We start from the raw sequence: 20,701 nt of genomic DNA, 5'->3' as shown, positions 1-20,701 counted from the left end.
CCGACGATAACCAATCCTAGAACGATAAACTTTCTCACAGACATCACATCGATGAAGTGGCTCAGGTTTATGTGTTTCCATATGAGCTTTGACTTTCCACTTGTAATCAAATCTTTTGTCACATTTTTCACATTTGTAACGTTTTTCTGCAATGGCATGAACCGACCCATGGGCCTTTGCCTCCTGACGAGAACAAAATGTTTTCTCACAGATATCACATCGGTAGGGTCTTTCTCCAGTGTGAGTCCGCATATGCCTCTTGAAGGACCGCATTGTGGTGTACTGTTTTTCGCAAATGACACATTTATACCTCTTCCCGGAGTGTAGGTGCATGTGTTTTTTCAACCCGAGTAAATCAATCTGTTGTCGCTTGCAAATGGGACATACGGCGGGTTCACGTTGAGTGTGGGTAGAAATGTGATTTTTGTAAAATAAAAGCCGTGCAAATCGCTTCTCACAAACGTCACATTTGTATGGTTGATCTTCAGTATGAACAAGGATATGCCTATTCAGAGCTTCCCCGTTTTTGCACAGCTTGTCGCAAAATTTGCAATAGAAATGAGTTGAATTCTTGCTGGCACCAGCTTGACCCGTTTGAAATGCCTTATAACCCGAGGTACTGATTTCACTATTGTTGGTTTCAACAGCCAAACTTTTTGTTTTGGTCGACATTGTTTTTCAGCTTTTAAGTTTACTCGTTTTGCCACCTTAAAGCTGCAAACACCAAGTGGGTACTCGTGCGAAAAAAGTTTTGTACAAAAAAAATAACGTAAACAAAGTAAGCAGTTATTGGACGTGATACGTTTGAATTAAATTAAATTTGATATTTTCCTGTTCGTTGTTTAACACATTTCTGAACTGAAACTTAACTATTTGCCATAAAACATGTTTAGAGCCTAGTGAGTTTTTATGTTGTATTATCTGAATGTAACAAACAACGTTTTTCCAAGGTAAACATTATTTCAAGAAACAAACTAACTTCAAAGTTTAAGATTCGGTATCTGACTTTTACGAGACTTTAGCTATATACCAACACTCATAAGCTACATTCTATTTCTGACTTCGAGGTTTCGTTGAAATGAAAGTTAATAATAATTGCTTTTGGTCTAATATTCAACATTTTAGGTTTCTTACTACTAAACACAATAGCAATATCGTCTGTTGCGATCCTGTATCTCTTGCTGTTCAATCACTGCAAGTTCTCACAAACGATATAAAGTTCTATAAATGTCGCGGTAATAGGCTTGTATTGCGATGTACAGGCCTAACATGGTGTCAGCCGCTTGTTAACTGTTCCCACAGAGTTAAGGAAGTAATCCATGAAGACTATCACGCATTTTTTGCTATTCTGTGAGAGGTTTGGGTAATGTGTACAGTGGGAGCTTTAGGCCTGAAAGTTCATCTCTAAAAGTATCCAATTTGGTTGACCTTATACAAAGATCTACAATTTTCGAAATGTGAAGTCGTATAGTCCTACATACTCTCTGCGCATGCGCGAAGAAAATACTCCAAACATATTGCTTAGTGTGTTAAGTGACGAACATTTCCAGAACTTTCCAAAAAGCCAAAACTGATACAAAAGTCTGACCTAATTTACAACTCAAGTTGAATAGGACAGAGTTCACTGTAGCGACTTCAGACACGAATTATTAGAAGTAGGTTACTTTATTTGATACAACGTACAGACGAAATGTGCAAAGTACACAGCTTGATGTTTGCTTGTTTGTTTATTTTAACGATTGCAATTAAAAGTTTATGAGATAGATTGTAGCTTTACACAGACCATAAAAGAGCACAACTGTTTCTGGGTAGTGGATATAATGACTGATTCAGGGAGAACACAGGGGCAAATCAGCCAAGGACCATTCGGCATTGGATTGACAAACCGACGTGGTGGGATCAGACGTCATACCAAATCGACAGCCATATTCAACCATAGCACCTTCAACAAATTCTGGTAGTGCTGCATTAGTAAGTATCAACGAACCATCAATTGGTGGTGGACCGCATTCTGAAATAAAAATTGATATGCATGAAATAGTCAGAAACAATATAATCGTCACAACATATGTTATATTATGCTTTGATGCTATTATACGATACGTTTTTATTTTTGACACTGTCTGGGGCAAGGCTTGACGAAGATTTTTTAAGTTAATATATTCGGACTACCTTTGCTGTGTTAAAATGAAAATATTGTTTAGTTAAAACATTAACGTGAGATGCTCGGAGTTTGAGTAGACAGAACATTTGTAATTTTGGCCTATCCGTATTGTTTACCCTTTACTAATTAACACAGTTAGTTTTCAGTTAAGGCACTGGATCTTAACCTGTGGTACGCGTACCACTAGTGCAGGGGTGGCCAACCCGCGGCTCGCGAGCCGCATGCGGCTCTTTGCCTGGTTTCATGCGGCTCTTAGGTTGTTGTCGAAGTTTGGGGCCACTGCGGATATCTTGGTTAGTTTGAGGCGATCTGGTACGGAAATCGTTAAATTTCAAGTAAAGCTATGACAATTTTGCTTGCCTTGAAACTGCAACCTTATGTGGCAAATGGCTTGATTATGATGACAAATATTCAATTGTTGAACAATGAATGATTGCTCATTGTTGCGTACAATGCGAATGAGACACAAAGCAACAGCAATATTGCAACGTGTTCCAAAATAAATAACAATCCATTGTTTTTCGGGTTATGATGAACTTACAAGTCACTATTATGTTGGTGTGCGTTTTAGAATAAATCTAGCTAAGCACAGGTCTCTGTGTGTAAAGAAATGAACATGTGTGCCCATGTGTATAATGCGGCTCTTTGTGGTAACACAGTAAAAAATTTGGCTCTTAGGCTTTGACCGGTTGGCCACCCCTGCACTAGTGTCACGCCAGCGCTTTTCAGGTGGTGCGCGAGTATTTGTTGCTATACTAAATTCAAGTTGCATCAAGAATTTCAACTCAACTGACCCAACTGATCAGTCGTGGTTTTGGGCTAAACTCGTGTGTTGGACGTTCTTTTAAAATTGCTAACCTTGCTTGGTTAGAGAAATATGCTAGTTTCGTCATGAAAAAAGACTTTATCGCATTAAGCCTAAATAGTGGGTAAATTTAGGAACACACTTAAAACGTAACAAAAAAATGCTAAATAGTTTATGAAATAGATTTCCACATTCACAAACTAGGTCCCAGACAATTTTAGTTTCGGCTTGAAAATAAAACACACAAAGCAGTGGAACCAGAAAACTTTTCTCAAGTATTAAACCCACCTGCTATACATGTTGGAAAAACGTCATCACTTCCCATGCCAGAACCAGAACCTGAGCCCATTCCGCTACCCATGAAACCTGAGCCCATTCCACTTCCCTCGTATTCCCATGTGCCGTTAGCTGAACATGTCAAAGTCGAAGGGCCGTCAAGGGTCCCATTCTTGCAAACGAAACCTACGGTCTGTCCTTGGATTAGAACAGAGTCATTGCCAATCGCCACAAGCAGTTCGTCCAGCATGGGGATAGTGTCGCAAACTAGAAAAAATGTTTATATGTATCCAGTGTGTTTTGAGTTTGTCAAAATGTCTTTTAAAGTAAAATCAAAAAACCATGATAAGGAATGAAACAACGGGTTGGAATTTTAATCAATAATTTGAAATATCTTGAAAAAAAACAATCAATTTAGCATTTTTGTCAACAATGTTTTACATTAAAAACCGTCAGATCATTTTTGCTTGTCAATCGTTTTTTGTAATTTGAAATTCCGAGCTAGTTTGAAGATAAAATAGGGTATGTCTTTAAGCGAGTTGTGTACAGTTATTTATTCAGTTTTTTCTATACTTCCAAATAATTTTTGCTTTCTTATTTTCTTTTAGCAAGTGATTTAAATTCACAGCAGAAATTTAAAACTATTTATTTTTTACTTCGGAACAACTTACTTTTAACGCAAGCAGCAGGGAAGATTTCGGTCCAATTTCCATCATTACAAAGATTGAAGGTTGGCGAAATAATTTGATATCCCTCGTCACAGAAATAATGCACAATGGTTCCATGTGAGGCAGTAGTTTCGTTTTGGCTTTGGCCACCATTTGCAACCACAGTTGGTAAGTTTTCACAATCTGCACGAAATATTATTAAAATGATTTAGTTTCTCGTTTCGCTGTGTGTATCAAAACGATACTTAAACAAAACTGCCATAAGCGTGTATTTAATTCGTTTTGTTGCCAAGTTTTAACAGTCGTCATTGTCGTCATTGTCAACATATGTATTCAATATATTGATTTCTGGCAGTTACGTTTTTGATCAAGCCACACATTCGTGTACAATGTTTAAGTTAAAAATCTTCATTTAAAATTCATTTTGGTTTAGTATTTTAGTTTTAATCTGCAGAATATCTAGGTAGTAAGTTATAAATAGCCACCGCAGAAACGTATGGCAAGGAATGAACATCAAAATGTTACTTGCTACCAAAAAGCTATGTTTTTGAATGTGAACAGTGGGAAAGGCACTGTCCTTCATACAGATGAGTGATACGCCAGTTCTGTTACATAAGTTATCCTAAATCAAGCCCAAGTTGTCTAAATCACTCTCTGATGGGAAATTAATTTATACGTAGGAAAATATGTGCAGGAAAGCACACAAAACTAAAGATATCAGCTGACAATGAAAGTAGAACCCCAAATCAATGGAGTTACTCGGCAGCGTACCAATTAAAGTGCAGACCTTTTTACATGTTACGTTAAGTATATGTTACCAAAACTGCATTACCTGCTCGGCATGTTGGGAAAGTACTCCAGTTGCCACTAGCTGAACAAGTAACAGTAGCAGAACCCTCAAGTGTTCCATTGCTGCAAGTAAAATTGAGAGAATCGCCAGCCAGATAAAATGGTGGGCTGGTAGTAGCAACAAGATGCTCATGAAGTTGGGGTAAAGCTTCGCAAACTGTAAAAGACAAAATCAATTTGCTTTTGTTTTGCAGTTGAATTAAACAAACATTAACACATTGAAATTTGAAGAAAGTTGAAACCACAATACATCGTGTGATCAGAAATCAAGGCATTTGAAGGAGAATGATAGTAGGGATGGGCCGAGCCGAGCCAGAACCCGAGTACTCGGTACCGAGCATCGCTGTTTTTGATGCTCGGTGCTCGGCCGAGCAGTTGCATGAACTGACCCGAGCATTAAATTTGCATATTCATGCCCTGCTAACATACGTAACTACTGTTCGAAAGGGTATCTATGAACAAAAACGAATGATTTTTCAAATGTATTAGATGGTGGAAAAACGCATACTTCATGGGATGTACAGCTTATAATAATAAACCGCTGGTGACGTAAGAGACCCTGTAGAGCTAGAACGTAGAAAGGGGATTTTTTGTGACGTCATAATGCACCGAGCGTGCTCGGTCGAGTACCGAGCATTAACGTAAGATGCTCGGTGCTCGACCAAACAGAACATTTGCAGTTTTGGCACATCCCTAAATAATAGAGTATTAAAGTTTTTAGGGTAAAGTAATTACATCCATTGTTAACTAGCACCAGAAAACCAGTTTAACTTGCTCATACTGTCATTGTATAATTTGATACCTAATTGCTTATATAACTAGTATTTTGTGTTTGTTTGTCAAAATTTTCATCACATATCTGGTTTTGTGCCCATTTGTAGGATCTAATAATGACAGAAACCTCGTGAGCAAAATGGCCATAACGAATAATTATGTTTGGTCGAAGGTTATGTACACTGTTTTTTGAGTTTTCTTATCGCTTGAAAATAAACTGTTTGGAGGGTTTTGTTCTGTAGTTTAATGAATATAGTACCAAAACTTGACTTACTTTTTCGGCACTCTCCTGCTGAAGATTCCGACCAATTACCATCATTGCATGTGTTCTCAGTAGGTGGAAACAGCATATATCCAGTATCACAAGAATATTGAACAGTGGTTCCGTGGGAATGGGTCGTTCCGTTAGGAAGGTTGTCACCGTTTGCAATGGTGGGTAAGTTGTGACAATCTGTGCGAAAAATACAAAATTAATGTATTGAGTTATTCAGCTTTACTTAAGAACACTATACAGGGACTTGAAGAGTAATTTGATTAAAATCATAACGACCAGAGAACTTGCGTATAAAGAATTTGTCATGCACACGTTTCAACAATTACTGTTGCCATCATCAATTCAGGTAAAGTTTTGAATATGACAAGGAGGGCATTGGGGGCTAATATATGTATGCCAGGACTATCAAATACGTTGTCTAGAATGCAACCAGTGACACAAGGATTCTTAGTACATGCTAAACAATCTTTTGGTAAATTTGATAAAACCGTGGATTTCTGTGCGGCAAAGCAAAAAAAAAATCAAAAGGTCCCAGGTGGCGATGAGTTTTGAACCCACAATCAATGGAGTCACGCACGCTGAGTGATATATCAATTCCAGTACAGTTTTTAGTTTCTTTTTGCGTTCAGTAAGGGTTTACAAAAGTGCGTTTATACCTGCTCGACATGTTGGGAATGTACTCCAGGTGCCACTAGCTGAACAAGTAACAGTGGCCGAACCCTCAAGAGTTCCATTGCTGCAAGTAAAGTTGAGGGAATCGCCAGCGAGATAAAATGGTGGGCTGGTAGTAGCAACAAGATGCTCATGAAGTTGGGGAAAAGCTTCGCAAACTGTCGAAAAGAAAAATTAATTAGACTTTGTTTTGTAGTTACCACGCATATTAAAGTTGAAACCACAGCACATCGTGTAAGCATAAATCGAGGTATATGAGGGAATAGACAGAGCACTGGTTCTAAACTTTTTTATTGGCGGGGCCAAAAGGTAGTTTTTCAAGAGTGTAAGAAGCCGCAGTAAAACGAATTAAAAGGTATGTAATTATTCGCGGTAATGAAATGATTGGGTTGAATAATGATATTTGAAACATCAAAATGTTTGGTATAGTAGCTTTCATGATAATGATATAATTTTTAGTGATTTTTAAGTCTGGTGAAGGTCGAAAAAAGGTAGTTGGGAGCTGCATGCGGCTTTGAGAGCCTTGGATAAGAATAACTGGGATAGAGTATTAAAGATTTTAGGGTAGAGTAATTGAAGTCATTGTAAACTAGCACCAGAAAACCAGTTTAACTTGCTCATACTGCTCTCGTACAATTTCTTTTGTTTATACAACTAATATTTTGTGTTTGTTTTAACGAATTTTAATCATATGCCTTGTCTTGTGCTCGTTTGCAGGATCTAACAATGTCAGAAACCTTTAAGATAAGTATACATTTCGTAAGCAAAATGGCCATAACGAATAATTATGTTTGGTCGAAGGTTACGTACACCGTTTTTTTGAGCAGTGATTGCTTGAAAATCCACTGTTTAGAGGGTTTTGTTCTGTAGTTTAATGAATATAGAACCAAAACTTTACTTACTTTTGCGGCACTCTCCTGCAGAGGATTCCGACCAGTTGCCATCATTGCATGTGTTTTCAGTTGGTGGAAATAACATGTATCCATCATCACAGGAATATTGCACAGTGGTTCCGTGGGAATGGGTTGTTCCATTAGGAAGGTTGCCGCCGTTTGCAATGGTCGGCAAGTCGGGGCAGTCTGTTCAAAAATCAGAAAATTTAGTTCATTGAACTACCTTAATTATGACTTCATTTAAGTGGTTAAACAATTTTATTATAAAATACAAAGAGCTTAACTATTTGTAAGAATGTACGAACGCGAAATTGGGTTAATTCCATCAAACACGCACGCGACCAACATATACTGTTAATAAAACCACTAACAAGAGACTATAGATCGCGTTATTACAATAACTTTTCGGGACTAGTGTGTTGATATAATCGTGCAAGTAAATTGTATCTTCAATTGTAAAAGTCCAAAAAAGCTATTTTTTCTAAATTCAGACAAACAAAAAATTATAAACGAGTATAGCTCTTCCAGCAGTTTTATTATAAATAATCAACGTTTCGACGTCCCATATAACACGCCTTCATCATATCTAATTGCATATATAACAAGACAAGATATGCCATTATCCTGATCAAGGCGTCTTGTATGGGACGTCGAAACGTTGATTATTTCATATTAAAACTGCTGGAGGAGCAATACTCGTTAAAACATTATGCCTGGCAGCAACAGCCTATTTAAACAAAATCGTGTAGGAATGCGAAAACAAGTTAGACTCCTGGATACACACAGATTGCACGCAACGAAATCACTAATCAATACGGTTGTGCTTTCAGGGTGCAATGAACAGTTTTGCAATAAATATTAGTACAAATTGAAGTTGCAAGGTTTACAAACACACCTGCATAACACACTGGGCTTTCGTTCAACCAAACATCATCGGGTAAACACAAGTTAGAGTCAGCGCCAAAAAGCGTCCCATTAGCACAAGTGTAATTGACCCGACTGCCTTGCATGAAGGGACCGCTTGGAGCAGCGATGACGTCATCACCGGTAGGCGGGCTGGTACAATCTGTTGGACAAAGCATGGCAAAATTATAAAGATAAAAGTAATTTTTGAAAGATAAACATTGTGTTATCTGATGTTAAGTTGTAGTTTCAGAAATTTCCGTTACAAAATGTTAATTAAAACTTTATGTTTTATAATCGATTTTGAACATGGGTATTGAACGCAAAGTCTCAACTCGCAACCTATGTGGATAAAAATGTTGACGTATATACAAATCCAACACATATAACATTAAGGATTACTTAAACGCAATTCACAGAAAAGCTTCTCTAAAGAAGTGCAATGTCAAAAAAGTCTTCAGAAAGGTGTCTCGTTATTCTCATAGGGCACACTTGAAAGTTCACACGGTTGTCAGTACAGTCCAATCCGGTTAATCGCATATTCCGTTCAACTGTTCACAGATCATAAATGCAAACAGTAACTAAAAAACGCCTGGCTATTCGCATAATCCGGCTAATTGCATAAAGAGCTTGACATGAACAGCCCTGTATGTAGGAATGCATTGTAAGATTGGGGTCAAATAACGGATTTAATACTTACTCGAGCATAAACCACATGATTTTCGGCACAATTCCTCCATTTGGCTTAGGTAGATTGGATGGGTGCAGTAGTTGAAATTTACATTGTTCGTGCAATCCTGAAAGTCCACACAATCTGGAAACATACGTTAGCAATATTAAAAAGCGTTAGCCAGTTTCAGGCCAGTGCAAAAAGTTAAGTACTAGATATACTGTATATTTAAGATAATCGATATTTTAATTTAGCAATATAACTGAATAAATGTTGTTCTACATGCAATGTCCCACTATTAACTGTTACCTAAAATTACAAGTTTGACCACAAAACGTTCGAGTAAATTTTTGGTTTGACACACATATATTTCACATAAATGCTCATAATTCGAAATACTGTAATGCCAAAACTATATTTTACTCAAAACAGTTTGTAAATGCATACATATACGTATGTGAAACATGTTTTAGGCTTTAGGTGTAGATCAGGGGTGTCCAAACTGCGGCCCGCAGGCCAAATGCGGCCCCCGACGGCATTTTAAGTGGCCCGCGGCTTTTTTTAAATTGTGTTGCGTATGGCCCGCCATAGTTTGGAACTTTGGATTAAGTTTTTGGGTTTTGGCGACGCTACTTCACGCAAAAGCTTTCCATGGAACTTCATTTACCGGTAAAAAGGAAGGTGACTCAACAAAATCACAAAATTTCCTTAAATCCTGTAAATTTGTGTCTTAATTCTGAAAAAACGTTGGCCTGCGGGCGTCTTTACCTGGTAAAATTTGGCCCCCGTTACAAAAAGTTTGGACCACCCTGGTGTAGATAAATACACTGTTGGCCCATTGCACGAATTTTAATTCACAAGGTAATTGCAAAAAATAGCTTTTTATTAATATCCCAGTTAATGAATATAAATGTTTTCCAAGGAATGACGTCCCACCGTTTAAGGCAGTGGTTCTCAAACTGTTTTTGCTGCGACGCACCAGCAAATAAAAGTTAATTAGTTAACCTCATTTTTATAAGATAAACTGAGTTCAGCCACGAAACGGAATTATTCTGCGACGCCCTTTGAACATTGATACGACGCACCAGGGCGTCGCGTGGCACAGTTTGAAAACAACTGGTTTAAGGTGTACTTATTACAAATGTTGTTTCAGCAATCAAGATTAGCTAAGCACCTTGATAACAGATTGGAGCAGGCTCCGTCCATGAACCGTTGATGCAGGAAGTAGAACTAGATCCTTCCAAAACCCGTCTTTCCCTACATTGGTAGGTTGCAACGCTTCCTGAGGCGTAATCTCTAGACTCAGGGTTCAATCCGTCCACTGCAATCATAGGTGGTGGACCACAAAATCCGGCTAATACAAAAATGTACAGTTTTTTTACTTTGGTATTATTTGCAGTATGGTATACACACAGGACTGAGTCTTTAGCGGGTACAAGCAAAAAATCGGTCCTTTTCAATATACATTCGTGGCACTGGATCATTTTTTACCGTGCAAACGTAAATCTGAACAAGTTTTTTTGACCTGGTAAAAATTTTAACCTTCATAGATAAATAGGTAATGAAATTGATTGTTTTTTTTTTTGCAACTGAGTTACTATGTTTTTTTTTTAATAAGCAAAATAATATAAACCCAAGAAAATAATCTTTAGCAGCTGCAAGCCAACTATCTGCAAAAATGTATATTCGTCCGAGTTTTTTGGACTAGTACAAAAGCAAAGTTGTTTAACCCATTGTTAGGCGGTTGAGCCACATAGGCTATTTTGTGTCTAACAATTAAGCAGGTATTGGACAAACACAGAAATTGTCTACATTTTTTGAAACTACAGAGCTTTGACACAAATTTCGTTAGCCAATTTAAATAAACTTTTGGGTTCTAACATTAAGGCGTAGAGGTACGGGTAGAGCTACTAACACAGGAACTCACAGAAAGGCCTGCTAATTTCCCAAAGTTGCCGCAACGGAACATGTGCTTTTACTATGCTGACTCGGCAAATTGCCGACTTAAGGCAATAATTGCTGACTCAGCAAATTGTTGAGCAATTATTGCCACAGTAAAAGCCTATGCTCCGTTGCACCACCTTTTAGAAATTAGCAGGCCTGTCTGTGAGAAGTTCCTGTGTTAGTAGATTTTCCAGAGAAACGTACATATACTTTGGGACGTAGTAGTGCAAAACTGAGCATTGTAACTTGTACTTACATGTATCACATGTCGGCAGGGTTTCCAAAGACCAGGACAGGACCGTGTTGTTTTCCACACATGTGCTAAACGGATTGCCCACAACAGCTGCAGTCTGGTTGACACAACGATATTCAACAATGTCGCCTTCTCTGTACGGTCCGCTTGATGGGATATACAATGCTGAGTCCACAGGTAGAGGAGGACAGGCTAGAAAAACAATAATAGTTAGGTTTTCAAGTGATTCTTGGCCATTGTTGTCAAATTAATTCTTATGTATTTGTCGAAACGTAGTTAGGTTTTACACAAACAAACTTTCTCTGATTTTTTTTGGTCAAATTTAGTTTGTATTGTCAATTTATTAAATTGTCACTGTTGAACGGTTTCGTAAAAAAACTAAAAAAACATGGGTTATCGAGTCAAGTACACTGCTGCTTGAATGATGCTTAAAATGTACTATATGTGTACTAAATATTTAATAATGATGGGTTTTTTTGCTCAAGATCTGTCCTGCAAATACTAATAGGACGATTATACAGGTCAACAGTACTTACGTAAAGTAGAATTTTTGCAAATTTTAGTAAACATTTTTTTGCAGAGATTAAAGTTTCTTTCAATTTAATTCGAGATTTACAATTTCTATTACATTTACTTGAAATTTGATATTGCTTAATTGTTTTCATGATGTTTTAATAAAACTTGTATAAACCAGAGGACCATTTTTAAACATTGCAATAAAACGTAAGTACTTCCGACCGTGTGTTTGTTTTACTAATCTTCATCATACTTTACATAGGTAACGTAAGAAAGAGCTTCATTCGTTTTTAATAAAACTTTTACCAGTATAAGCTATGTAACTATAATTACCTGGTACGCAAGTAGGTGCACCGTTGGTCCATGTATCGTTCAAAAGGCAAGTATTCGTATCAGGTCCCTCCAGAATATACCCAGCGTTGCACACATAAGCAACAGGTGGCCCGGCAAAGTAGAATGTGCTGTTCGGTTCATTATAACCGTTTGAGCTGATGGTTGGTAGGTTAAGACATGGGGTGTCTGGAAAAAAAAATCATGATTGACTACTTAAATTTCCCCCCTAAATTTTGTCTTATGATATTTGTAAAAAAATTTCGTCATATGAAATTTAGGCACAGTATTACATGTATGTAAAAAAGTTTTAGGCGCATGGAGAAGATCTACTGAATAAGATTTGATATTGCTGTTTCGTGCAACAATTAATACACTCAAAAGAAGACGGACACAGCATATTTAGCACAATTGATTTGCATCATAATTTGTTGAAGGGTATTATAGACCACTTTTAAAATTATTTTCATTTTTTTGGATTGTTCAAATGCCGTTTGTGATAGAATGATTCTAACAAGGTATCTTAAAAAGCTGCAGACAGTTTAAACCTATAAGATCTAATCTGGTGACAAGAGATTGGTCGTATATGTGCTAATTAAGCCATATTATAGCTCGATATTTTTGTATCTTAATAATTATAAAAGAATAAGGACAACAATCATTCAAAACAACTTATTTAAATGTAAATTTGAACTTAGTTTTTACCGTCACATTCTACAGGGTTGCAGGTCTTATAGCATAAGTTTTCAACGCCTTCGTAAGTACAATATCCCAGTGATTTGTATGCGTTACATGAAGCATCGCCAATCACGTTCTCGCAACCTGTAAAAGAAGCATTAGTAAATTACTGCTTAATGAAATGGTCGAACGAACGCCCCCAAAACACAGGTTTTTAATTTTAATTTAAGTTATAAAAAGGATTTTAAAAACAAACCAAGAAAATACCAGCAAAGAGTTCTAAACGGACCCGAAACTAGAGCCCAAAACCGGTGCAAATCCGAATTGTTTTTGAAAGCCCGTTTAGGCATGAAAGTTTAATTGACAGGCCTCGAAATTAAACCCCGCAAAAGACCAACACAACAAACACAATGGACAATTGCTCTTGAACAAGGCGTTTTATGGTTGTTTGAAATTAGGTCAGGTCCAGCAACTAGCTACTTAGTTAGTAAAATTTATTAAAAAATGCTGATATTGAGTGAAAAGTCAAGCCCAAATCAGGCCCGAAACCTAAGCCGAATTTGGCCCGAACTCGACACTAAAAGCCCGGCCAGCTCTACAACTTTGTGCTAGGGAACTTGTTTGCTATACAAAAGATTTTGCAAATGAAACCCCAAAAATGTCAGCGAATTATTTTTCAGAGAATGTATCTAAAACGTTTCAACGATCACTGTGTAAAAATTACAAAACCGAAAATTACAAAATCGATTTTGACAGCATATGCAAAAACAAACAAACCAGTATTCGGAAATGCGAAGGCCTGTTATTAAAATAGTTTTTTTTCCAACAGGCGTTGAGGTTAAGTGATTAAATATTGCAATATTACTTAATCAGACGTTTACCTTGACCTTGGCACAAACTCGCGCCACACAGCGTGAGAAAGATAAAGACAATTTGGGACTTCATGTTAACAACCGTATTTTCTATCTGCAACAATAAATACAATGAAAGGTTAGCAATTCAAACGCCTTTTCAAAAACCTGCTTTTAACTTCTATACACAAAACTATAAGAGCAAAGCGCAAATAGCCTATAGGCAGTAATGGGGTTTGAAACCACGAGCTCAGAACTAAATGCTCTGCCGCCAAGAAAATAATACCGGTATAGTAACTGAATTTCTGCGTTTTTTATTTGTAACTTGAGTTAATAGAAAATACTAGGTAACAGTTTAGATACGAATGTTTAAAATTGAAATCAGTGCGAAAAAAAACTACTAGCAATTGCGTACGGTTCTGATCATGGGCGAAAAATTTTAGCAAAAAAAAAATTCGTCTATTTTCTTCATGACAATAGCAACTCCAATACAACAGACCATTTTTCACTAAATAGCGCACAGAGCACAACTCCGATGATCTAAAGTTCTCATGCGTAACAGTTTTCCGCACACAAATGACAAGCCTTAATCTGCCGTTTATGCAGACATGTTACATGCTGCTTCAAGGCGCAAAACTTCATTTATAATACTGTGACAGAGATACCGTTATATATACACCGAATCGCACTGCTCTGTGATTGGTTAAAATGTTTTGAAATAACGATTAGGTGTACGTGTTTCCTCTTAGAGTAAGATGACAATTAAACGACACACTAACATAGATAAGATTTCCGTTTCGTTATATCGTGTATATAGAGCGCTATTGTGTGTCCGTGAGGTGTGTATAAAGTACTAGCGCGTACAAGGAACAGTAATGCCAGGTGTTTTCATCACACAAAAGCACTGATTTTAAACTGAAGGTTTGTTAAAATCTAAACAATGAATACCAACTACTTTTAAAAGCACTACTGTAGAGCAATTTATATATATTTGGGTACGCTATTCACGGTTTAAAATGCCTTTTTGATGACCTGATGATGACAATAGCACTTGTCGAAACGTAGTCATGTTTTACACCTAAATACTGGCTATAATTTTTTTGCTTAATTCAGATATAGATTTTCTCATTGTAAACTAATGCTGCCCCCCGTAAAGATTTGCTTATATGGTAAACAGAATGCGTTTTCAAGCGACCTGATTTTGTTTTTCTTAAGAAATACTTAATTCCAATGGTATTAAAGTTTTAAAATTTAAACGAAAGAATTTTTTTTCGTGTTACTCACGAGGTTTGAACCCTGGACGCGTCTGTGGGGACGAACCCCGATGAAGGTTTATGTCGGCATATGGGTCAAGTGCCCGGTTAAATTACGGCGCACAACAAAATATTTGAATATCTTGCTCCACCCAGCGGCGAATGTATAAGCGTTTCGATCGCGATGTCAGACTAAGTCAGTGAGGCCAACTATTATTGTTCAGTTTGTCAAGCTAAAGGAAAATGCCACGGCGTTTACTGCATCAGCTTTTATGCTTTATAATTCAATTCAAAAATGTTAAATAAACATGCACAGAATGCGGAATTCATAAAATGTACTAGCGCCTATACAGGGCCTGGAACTCATATTTCAACGAGTTTAATTCATGATGCCTCCTGACAAAGGGATTAGAGTTGTTTTGACTGTGTTGGAGTGTTGCAATTCAAAAGAAAAAGCCTTCAGCAAAGGCTTAGTAAAGATGTTGCAACTTTTTGTCACTATTTTTCCCATCAAGAGATTGCCATTAAGGAGAAAATTGTTGGTTTCTTTGACACATTAATCATGTATAAATGACAATTTGATGTCGGTATTTGCCACAAATAATTCCAATTAAACCTTTATGCGTGAAACATAGTTCCCCAATGCCAATCTACGGGTGGAAATATGATTTGGCATGTCAACATAAAACAACGTCCTAGCTTCGACCCTGTTTCCGTTCTTATTACGAAATAATCCATTTTAGTGATGTCATCATTTATTCTTTAAATCGCCGAGTGCGTTTCCGGCCTTTGTTCAGTACCAATCACGTGACATACTGTGACATTATAGCTTCCTACCGCATTTATAGACTATACCTATGATTCATGATTTGGTAAACACCTGATTCGTTATATAACGACGTATGTTTTAGGAATTTCGTGCCACGTTTAACAGGCTGAAAACCTTTTAGATGTATAAAATATCTGGGTGGTCGGCAATAGGCGAGCTTACAAAAAAGATAATGAAAACTGCAACGTATTTAATGCTATCACAAGCGTCAACTCTTGTTTGAGCCAATATGGGTTTTAATATCAAAAAGTCATGCCAGTTGAAAAACATAAGTTGTGAGCAAGATCAAGTCACACTTGATTGCCCCTCAATCCCTCTTAAACATTAAATTGTCTCATGAGAAGTGTATGCTTTAGGTTTCAAACCACTGGTTTCACAAATCGCCCCTTTTCCCTAAAACAGGATTTACATAACACACATTAAAAGTACTAATTACACAAACTTGAAAATCAAGTGTACCCTGCTAAAAACACATTAAACTGTAGCAAGGAAAGGTGAAACAGCACATACAAAAATAATGCTTACCTTAAGAGATGGTTGTCAAGCTTCACATGATATTTTGATTGTTTGCCATGATCACACAATTGAAATAAGTAAGTTTGCAAGGAGTGTAAATGCATGATTTGTTGAAATATTCATCTTGTGGTCCCAAGGTTGTCATGTTTAACTTTGTACAGGCATATTTTGGTTACTTGTGAAAACATCATAAACACTGTTGCTCTAACCCAGTGAAACCTGATGGATTAAAATCGCAAACTTGAATACATAAACACAATAAACTAAATTAAAATCACAATATTTTAAAACAAAAAAACTTATACAAATTACAAAGTAGAAAGTTTTAAGAAAAATGATTCAAAACATTCAACAACATACTCACAAAAAGGTTGCGGATTAATATTTCCTTTGCTGCAACCCATTTCCATCAAAAACCTAAGCAAATGAAGTTTAGAAGATACAAATTGCCACAACATTGTTAGTGTGATATTCAGGGTACATGCCGAATTCCTAAACAAATTAAGATAAAGTAGCTATTTACACTTTGGCACATTTTACATTTATTGCCATTTCATTTGTCAAACAAGTTCTTAACTCTTGAACAGAGTAAGCAGATAATATACCTTGTTCGGCAATATAATCAGTTTCAGCATGTTTGAGGCAACATTATAGAGGCCGCTGAAATTGAGTTAACGTTGATTAAAAATGTCCTAAGATCAAGTTACTATAAAAGGAATTGTGACAAAAAGCAAAATAGGAGAAACAGAACACAGGTTTTTTGATCAGGCAATTTTTCAAGGTTCTGGAAAACTAATTTCAACACAACAATTTCTTCAACTTAATGAAATTATGTTGAAGAACAAGCCTGTCAGCAATATACCCAGAATATTTCGATAAATAACAAAAATGTACATGACATGAACCAAATTACATACCACAAGTCAGAAAGTAAGTAATGCAGCTGAAGAAAAAAGAAAGTCACTTATCCTCTGGTATTTAAATTTGACCCATAGGCTGTTGAAGAAAAAAAGTAAGCCTGATTATTGTCATCCCTGTAAAGTCCTACATTTCATTTTTTATTAAAAGTGCCTGTGCATTGTCTATGGTTAATTATGTAAACAAGGTTAAAAGTTGAATTCCACACACTAATTTATTTTATATTTGCATTTTATTATTTGTTTACATGGAATAAATGATCATCAACAAAACAGTATACGAAATCAAGCTAAATTACTTGTGCTACGCTAGGGTTCAGAAAAACACATAAAATGCATGTTACATTTTATATTAATCAAACAAAATATCATACCTATTAAATCTGGTACTACTTCTTAAGTCATGGTGTAAAATAGAACAATCAATACCAGACTTCATGACCTAAATTGTTGCCTTTGTTGATTAATTATGATACTTCTGGTTTTAAAAGGATTTAATAAATTGTTTTGCTTATTAACGTTAGATACTGCAAAACAAAGATGGTGAAAAAAGTTTAGTTTTTGCAGTGTTTTTAAATTTGCCATTTACAATGTACAAATACACTGCTACCAGGCATAATGCATAAACGAGTACTGCATACCTAACGACGATTATTTGTTACAAAAACTGCTAGACGAGCGTTACTTGTTTTGATTATGGTTGTTTAAAATTGAAAATTAGCAAGTCCAAGTAATGTCAATAAACTTAACCTCAACTTCGTTCGTAGAGCTACTAACGTAAGAACTCACAGTAGCCAGATTTGGGAATTTCCGATAGGTGACGCAACAGAGCATAGGCATTTATGGTGAAACTAATTGCTCAGTCTACAAGTTGCAAAAAATGTCATGTACATGCACCGATCTCTATAAACAGAGATCAGTGTATACATGTTGTATGGCGGTTACCCTCGCATTATTTTTTTCTTTAGGGAAAAATATTACAAAACAAATGTACACACTGCTGTGGTCAAGTAGGCTACAGGTCAGGCGAATATTTCTACAGGTTAAAACGAAATTTTTTAGTGATAGTCAGTGCAATACTTCGGATCCTGGTAAGCTTTTTCAAAAACAAGCTTAAAATAATTTGGGTCGATCGACAACTGTCCGATTTCAAGCAATGTTACCTCGATAAATTAAAAAAATGTTTCGGTTTTAGAAATTAAATTTAGTTTCTTTCTTAGACCTAATATTTAGCTGTATGCCCCAAATTACAAAAGACTCTGTCGGCGAATATTCGCACTATAAGTTAAGTTCTAGAACAGCTCTTCCCAACCGGTGGGCTGCATGGCTCGTCCTAAGGGGCAGAAAAGCATTTGAAAATATTCTCATATTTATGGGACTACAAACCGGGTGTTCACGTCGAGTGTAGACGTGCCGTTTAAGTATATAGGTTACTTAACGGTCAAAGCCATAAGCTGAAGATAAAATGTTGTGTGGTCCTTATAAACAAAAAAGTTACTGAATGTAGACAAAAGAGGGTAAGGCGAGTTTTACAAAGTCATACTGTATTATATTATAAGTCTCTCACTTTTCGTATGAAATACCTTCATATCTTCAAAAATAAATAATCTAAATTTGCTTAAATTCTTTTTTAATTCATTTGAACAAACGTACTTGCATGACTTAGGCTACATTGAAAATAACAGGTGTTTTCCCTGGTTTTTGTCGCTTTACCGACCGATCAAACAGCTGAAGTAAATCACATGACGCTAATACCTATGACCTTTCAAAACCGGATCAAACTGGTTTTTAGTTTACCTCGCAACAGTAAAAAAAATTCTCTTCAAAAAAAAAACGGGTATCCCCCAACCGGTACACTTGGGTTAATAATTAAACCTAACTTATTTTGACACATGTGGCAATCAGGCAAACTTTTGTGTCCAGCACACATGCAGGCAGTATTCTAAGTTCCCTATCGATTACTACGAAAAGTCACAATCTTTACAAACTGCAAAACTTTTTGATCATAAAAAGTGAGGCTTAAAAAATGTACTGCAAAACAAAGATTCGGTTGTTGTTGTTTTTAGTATGTATTTGGTATACAAACAAGTCCTAATAACACAGAAAGTCGTTTAACTGGCAGCAATCCATGTAGAGCTCAGCGGCGTACGATTCCACTCGAAACAAAATTTTGATGGCGTAATTTCCGAAAAACAGAACAATAACAAAAAGTGATAATGTGGAGCATTGTACCTAGGTCACAGTAATGGTAATACTTTTTAAAATAATAATACTTTTTAAGTGGATGGAAGGATAAAGTGCTCTATACGGGTCTGTAAACTACACTTAAACTTCAAGCATGCGTACAGTGATAATACACTGAATCTTCATGCATACCGTAATAATTTACCAATACAAAATTTAAAAATGTAAACAAATACAACATAAGCAAATTACAAAGTAGTTTGTGACGAGCACAAATTACAAAGTAGTTTGTGACGAAGTGAAAAAAGTTGGACTGCAGACTAGATCAAAAGCAACAGATGCGCATCACGTACTGTTCTCTATCATCTGCGTATCTGAGCAGTCTGCCAAAACAAACATTCGACTTGGTTGGTTTTAATACAACCTGTTTCTAATAAGGTATACCGTGCAATAGCGTCAAGCTTATACACATCATGCTTAAATAAAATGAACTGCAACTCAATATCAAAACCAGTCATTACTAAAAGTTGTGTTTGGCCGCCTAGGTAAGGCCCGACTATTAACAAATAATTTGACGCGTTGAACAAATTTAGAACCTCTCACTCGGGTTTTGTTTGGGGTTAAAAAGACAATTTGGCAATTCCACTTAAAACAAGAAAAGGCTGCCAATAATAAATTGAACGACCCAGTTTAACCCCTATCATCGATGATAACATGAAAGAACTATACGTAGCATATAAAATATGTACTACACGTTTATATAAAAAACAACAACATTAAACATAATCTTACTTGTTTCAGATAGAGGACTTTCTTGTTCGTTTATCTCGTGTCGCCCGTTTTCTGCATGAAAAACATCACTATGTAAGATCATTTACCAAATGTCTTCATACAAAACAAACGAAACTATATGGTGACAAGTGCGCGTAAAACTCACTTTCTGCAAGTATTATTACTACTATTACAAAATAGTAGTATACCTGCCATTTGCTTTCAAAAGACCCAAAAGCCACCATAAAGTCGCATCGACTAAGCGCGCTCTTAGGAGCGCTTGATGACCAACGAACGTGCGATAGGTGCATTAAGGAGTATTTACCGGTACATTTTACACGTTATTCAAAAATAATTTTATACTTACTTTGAAAACGTTTTTTGATTTCTTTAGATGCAAGTAAGATCAGCAGTCCTACAGCGAGAGTTGATGTAGCAACGATTCCAGCAACATAACCCATGGAAACACTACAGGAACCTACAGTGAAAAGTAGAATTGTAGTGATGTAAAAACAATTCAGATTTCTCAAAAAAAAACTAGGAAAGTGAGTTTTTCTTATCCCTATAGAGTTTGTTAATTTGTTCTTGTCTATAAACTTTGTGTAGCATAATAATATGAATTGGAAAGAATTTTGCCAAGTCACTAAACGGTCATGGATTAACCGTTAAGATTTTAATACACATGTCAACATTTCGACGGCATAAAACCAG

General features: G+C 36.3%; 1 protein-coding gene across 2 annotated transcripts; it reads right to left on the bottom strand.

The window, feature by feature from the left end:
• Positions 1 to 1,646: 1,646 nt before the first annotated feature.
• On the bottom strand, positions 1,647 to 16,146 carry LOC145214236 (C4b-binding protein alpha chain-like). Of its 2 annotated transcripts, XM_080082728.1 has the most exons (14): positions 13,551 to 13,635; positions 12,697 to 12,813; positions 11,995 to 12,180; positions 11,149 to 11,337; positions 10,123 to 10,302; positions 8,979 to 9,092; positions 8,271 to 8,441; positions 7,385 to 7,561; positions 6,467 to 6,640; positions 5,811 to 5,987; positions 4,746 to 4,919; positions 3,917 to 4,096; positions 3,258 to 3,512; positions 1,647 to 2,011 (listed from the first exon to the last, which is right to left on the bottom strand). In XM_080082728.1, exons 1-14 carry the CDS (start codon positions 13,612 to 13,614, stop codon positions 1,830 to 1,832), a joined length of 2,340 nt encoding a protein of 779 aa, XP_079938854.1. In that variant the 5' UTR covers positions 13,615 to 13,635; the 3' UTR covers positions 1,647 to 1,829. The 2 variants fall into 2 exon arrangements, with proteins under 2 accessions (XP_079938854.1, XP_079938855.1); XM_080082729.1 differs by lacking the exons at positions 5,811 to 5,987; positions 6,467 to 6,640 and adding an exon at positions 16,128 to 16,146.
• Positions 16,147 to 20,701: the final 4,555 nt, after the last annotated feature.

Source organism: Phallusia mammillata, chromosome 2 (genome assembly GCF_965637545.1).
Source record: "Phallusia mammillata chromosome 2, kaPhaMamm4.hap1.1, whole genome shotgun sequence".
NCBI classification, from domain to species: domain Eukaryota; kingdom Metazoa; phylum Chordata; class Ascidiacea; order Phlebobranchia; family Ascidiidae; genus Phallusia; species Phallusia mammillata.
Note: the sequence above shows the minus strand (reverse complement) of the source record. Positions and strands in the feature narration are given on the sequence as shown.